Source organism: Prunus dulcis, chromosome 2 (assembly GCF_902201215.1).
Source record: "Prunus dulcis chromosome 2, ALMONDv2, whole genome shotgun sequence".
NCBI classification, from domain to species: domain Eukaryota; kingdom Viridiplantae; phylum Streptophyta; class Magnoliopsida; order Rosales; family Rosaceae; genus Prunus; species Prunus dulcis.
Genome location: NC_047651.1, coordinates 7,550,225 through 7,555,833, shown reverse-complemented (window position 1 = coordinate 7,555,833; position 5,609 = coordinate 7,550,225). Strand labels below are relative to the sequence as shown.

General features: G+C 34.6%; 1 protein-coding gene across 1 annotated transcript; it reads left to right on the top strand.

The window, feature by feature from the left end:
* Window positions 1–1,502: 1,502 nt before the first annotated feature.
* Window positions 1,503–4,411, top strand: LOC117619371 (very-long-chain enoyl-CoA reductase-like). Its single transcript, XM_034349303.1, has 3 exons — window positions 1,503–1,659; window positions 2,983–3,322; window positions 3,736–4,411. The coding sequence occupies exons 2-3, from the start codon at window positions 3,005–3,007 to the stop codon at window positions 4,204–4,206; spliced, it is 789 nt and encodes a 262-aa protein (XP_034205194.1). The 5' UTR covers window positions 1,503–1,659; window positions 2,983–3,004; the 3' UTR covers window positions 4,207–4,411.
* Window positions 4,412–5,609: the final 1,198 nt, after the last annotated feature.

Here is a 5,609-nt window from a genome sequence, read left to right as displayed (position 1 = left end):
AAGCTTAAAAGTCCAATGGTATTCAATTAAGATTTTTAAGTAATGAATAAAAGTCTGGTGGTATTCAATTAAGATTTTAAAATAGATTGTTTTGAAGCTTAAAAATCTAGTAGTATTCAATTAGGATTTTTAAGTACTAAATACAAATCTGGTGGTATTCAAAAACTTATTGATTTTAAAGTATTTCATTAATTGGTGTATTGTGTAAGACTTTTAAATAGGTGATATAAATACCGAGCCCTATAAAAAATCTCATCATTCTACGCCTGGTTCTCACTTCTTTCTATTTTTCTATTTTTCTTTCTATCTCCTCTGTTTTTCTTTTATGTGAGACCTCCACCCCCAGCAACACTGCCAAACCCCGTCAGAACCTTGATTATTACTTGAATGAAAACAACAATAAGAAATAAGAATAATTATTCAATTACTTTGTGGAACATAGAGAAAAAAGTGAACCTCCTATGGAAGAAGACGAAGAAGGTGATTTGGGTATCTGAGACAGTGGGGTATCATGCCCACCAATGTTCGATTTGAGGTAGTGGCTGAAGCTGTGTGGTGGGTTCTTTGGCTTGGACTTGGTTGTTTTTTTTTTTTCTTCTTTTATTTTGCAAATTTGGGTGTTCCTTAGATCTATACTGGATCCATACATTAACGGGGACAGTCAATTGGTTTGGTCGACTTGGATGGCCTTGCTAGAACTTTCGTGGTTCTTGGAGTCGATAAGTTAGCTGTGCGGATTTGTTCTTCATTGTAGTTGCAGTTTTCTGTTGTATTATTTTGCTTGTGAGAGTTAATGGTAGTTTTGCATTTGTAGTTGAGTGCTCAGGTGATGAGTGGTGTTGTTGCATGTTATGTCTAGACTCTCAGTATTTAATGTTTTCATTCTGGCCATGTGTGGCTACGTTGGGAGTTACATTGTTGATGTCGGTGTATTCTCTCTGGACTAACCTTTTCTTGTTACTGTGCCACCATCTTTATATTAACCCTAAAAATTGGGTATATTCCTTCAGGTTATGTATTAGGTGAATGATGATGGGTGATAGAGTTCAAGCTTGTATATAAATATAACTAAAATCATGTAATTGCAATATATTAAAATCATAAGCAAAATCCTAAGTGAATTAAAATCATAAGTAAAATCATGTAATTGCAATATAGTAAAATCATATAATTACAAATCCGGCTAAAATCTATTACATTAAAATCATGTAATTACAATCTATTAAAATATCAATTGAATACACCCCCTTAGTATTTGAATTTATATATGTCGAATTTTGTAAATGGCAATATGAAAATTGTGAAATGAAGCCTATTTTAGTGGAAATTAAACTCGAGAATTTAATGCCTCAATTTTTACAATTTTTTTCGCATGTCATTTAATAAATTCCGTGCTTAAATTGCTAAACAAGAAAATTATCAAATTCTCCTCCTAAATTCCGTGTTATTTTTCCACCTCCAAAACGGAGGGCTCATTTTATTTTTCCTTCAGACCAGAACATTTTCATCACTTCTCTCTCGCTTTCGCTCTCCCTCTTCCTCTCTCAATTTTAGGATTCTCTCTCACTGGACCATTCAAGAGCTCAGCTCCTTGTTCGCTAGAAGACTATTGCTCGAGCCCTATTACTTCAAAGTTGAATGCTCAGTGACAGTCCCAAGGTGCGATTCTCTAAAGCCCTGACACCCAATGTTGATTACGAGTTTTCTTATAGTTTAGAATCATGTTCCCTACTGCATTCATGTGGTTAGAGGCCTCATTGTCTTCAATTCTTGATTTATACGGCACATTATTTTCGTTTAAATTCAGAAAAATTGATATCGTTAACTATTTTTCTCGATTTATTTAAATATTCATTGTTTCAAGCTCGATCTCTGCACGTCTTGGATTAAGTGTTCAGTTCTGAATCGGATTTCAATATTGGAGCTCCTGTAGAAACTGATGTGAAAAAAGAGTAAACTGTAATATTTTGAACTGTAGCCTCTCTCTCTCTCTCTCTCTCTCTCTCTCTCCCTTGCCTTTTTATTTCTTTGTTCCCATTTACCTTTTAACATAAAACTTTTATTTTGAACTGAAGTGTAAAGTTTAGAAACTTCAATGGTTACGGCCTATCCTTTCAAGGAGTTATATGGTGATAGATTACATGATGCATAGCTCTTATTTAGTTATAACTGCTCTCCTGTAAATTCAAATATATTTTTGTAACCGCAAAAAAAAGTATTCGATATTTTTCTTCTTGCTTTTTGGTTTCTCGGTTTTGGTTTTTCATTTATTGTGTTGGGAGCTGCTGTTTGGAAGATCTTTGGAGGTATGCTTTCCAAGTTACGAACTCTTTTACACATTTGTATTGAAATTGGACGTTGTATTCAGTTGGTTGATGCAGGGATATATAATGTAATGGTGGGTGGGTTTGTTGTTGGGAATATTTGGAGGTCGAGCTGTAGTTTTGGACAGGTTTTAGTGATAGCGTTGTCTTGGTCATTAATTAGAATTGTTATCAAGTTCAATTATATTATGGTGTAAATGGAGGTCGAGTTTAGTTGTGTTAGAAATTATATTAATAATATAGTATTAATCAGAGGATGTGCCTTTTCAGACCAAAAAATAAAATGAAATCAGAGGATGTGCGTTCTGTCTTCTTTCTTTTTTTTTCTTTGGTAGAGGTTGCTTCCTCACAAATATTTTGCTACTCATCCTTCATAAGTGATACCAACAATAGACATAGGAGTGTCCTGCTTTACATAATACTTCTTACAATGTTTTTATATACCTTGAAATTTGTTTTCTTCTTCTAATTCTAATATTGTAGATGTGATGAGAATTGATAAATCTCATACCTTCATAAAGAATTTACTATTTTATCAGCTTATTCATCAGATATTGATTTTCTATAAGCCCAAAATTTAATTCACAAAAGGAGAGGAAAGTGTTTATCTGCTGGCATTTATATTTCCTAACAACGTATTTGTCTGTGCTCGTTACAGAAATCTAGGGAGAGAAATCACAATGTTGACGTATATTTTCCCACCACCTCCTTCTCTTTTCGTCACAGCAATGACAGTGATTAGCTTCACATCATCCGCTAGTCTTGGGCTTTCGGAGCTGAGGGGAAAGCACTTACACTATTCGAAGTTCTTGAATTCCGGTTCTAAAACCTCTGCTGCAAAGAAAATTAAACTATCTAGTAGAACAGGCATGCTAATAGCTTATAATCCTGCATTTCTCGCTGGTGTCGCATCATTTTTGCTTTATCCTCAAGAGAATATCAGAATCTTATTGCTTTGTTTAGCCCTAACCATTCATTTTTTCAAAAGGATTTTTGAGGTACGACTCAACCCTCATCTTTTCTCTGATTTCTTGAGTATGCATTCTTCAGTGATCTTCAAATTGGAACTAGTTGCCATCTATTTACTATCTGGTTATACCAACTAGTGATTTTGCTTACTGAGCCTTTCCACAAGTTTAATCACTTGACTATTCAAATTCTAAAACCTCTTACTGAGCATATGTAAACTGCTAAGCTGGTGGGCTTTTCCTTTATATCCATTTTCATGTTAGAGATTTACTTTTATGTGTTTTAATTCAAATAAATAAGTAAGATAGAAAACAAGAACATTTCAATGGGGGAGGTTTAAGCAACTACATGCAAACAACAGTTACTCTATGATTCAAACTCAGAATTTAGTTAATTTTTCTGATGCTTCTCATTCGAAAATATGTTTTTCCATTTTTCATAGGTTCTGTTTGTTCACAACTATAGTGGAGAGATGAATCTTGATGTTGTGTTGGCCATCTCTCTCAGTTATTTTCTGTCTACCACAACTGTGACTTACGCTCAATACTTAGCGCAAGGGTTTCCGGAGCCATCAGTTGATTTGAAGTACCTTGGATGTCTGCTGTTTCTAATAGGGATCTCTGGCAATTTCTATCATCACTACCTTCTTTCTAAAATTCGGTCAAAGGGTGACAAGGATTATAAGATTCCCAAAGGCGGTTTGTTTGGACTCGTGATATGCCCCCACTATCTTTTTGAAATCGTAGGATTTGTGGGGATTTCTCTTATTTCTCAAACTCTCTATGCATTCTCGTTCACCATAGGGTCAGCTTTATACTTGATTGGAAGGAGCCGTGCTACGAGAAGATGGTATCTTTCCAAGTTTGATCATTTTCCCAAAAATGTCAAGGCTCTCATTCCATTTGTTTTATAGATGTTTTGAATTCAAAAGTAGACAACAGATTATGTATAATCAGTCTAGTGAGCATGTGCTGAGTAACCCAAGGCATTTCTACTTAGCTACTGGATCTTTAAACTTTTCTCTTGCTGAGTGATCCACAAGTATTTTGATTATTCTGCTTATTTCTGAATGTGGTTCATACAACAATGATCAAATATACATTTAATGTAGTTTGGTACTCGGTGGATATTTTAACAATATTTAGATTGATCTAATCTAGTTTATTGATCTAATCTAGTTTATTTATTTATCTACAATAAGTTTTCCCTTCGGGGAGCACATCAGGCACACATATGACCATGCAAAGAACTTGACGTTTGCTTTCAGAAAGGGAATCATGCCCACGTTTGGTGCTCAACATCCATACAGAAATCCGAACCAAACCGAACCTGTCCGGTTCCGGTTCGGTTCCTACGGTTTTTTTTTTATAACAAATCTGCCAAAATGTATTTATATACTAACATACCCCAAATTTGAGGTTCCATCAAGCTTTCAACACATCAAAATGAATCCAACTTCAACAAAAATACAATCCAAATTCAAATGAATCCAACTTCAACAAAAATTCAATCCAAATTCAATCCAACTTCAACATCATCAAAATGAATCCAACTTCAACAAAAATACAATCCAAATTCAATCCAACTTCAACATATAAATTACAACCCAAATTAAATCAAACTTCAACAAAATAAGTTCCAAAATAAATTACTAGCCAAATACAACCCAAATTCAACCAAATATACATTACAACCCAAATTAAATTCCTCCTAACATTGAAAAGTAGTTGGACCTATGGTGCTAGGTGTGGATGAACTCATAATATCTACATAAAAAAACATAAACACATTAAAACATTAGTCCAACATACATATTATATAATACATTAATAAAGCACATATAAAATTACAAAGACATACCTAATTCAATCGATTCATAGAACTCCATCTCTTGAATTGTTGGCTCATATTGTAAAGAGGATATGTCATCCGACCTAACCAATTTTGAGAGCAAATTAAGGCCTCCACAATCTTAGGAGTCAAAGAAGCACGAAATGAATTAATTACCCGACCACCCGTGCTAAAGCATGATTCCGAAGCCACCGTTGATACCGGGATGGAAAGCACATCCTTTGCAATAAGTGCCAACCCCGGATACTTAACCCCATTCAATTTCCACCACTTCAAAACATCAAATTCGTCAACCACATCTTCAATAGGGTCGGTGATGTACCTATCAATCTCATGCTCCAATACCACAACATCATTTGCTCGAGTCTCTTTTCTCCAATTTTCAGTCATTTGCCTTCGTTTCTTTCCCCCCCGGTTTAGGCTACTACTTGTATTCATTGTAGTAGTATCACTAGAATAACTACT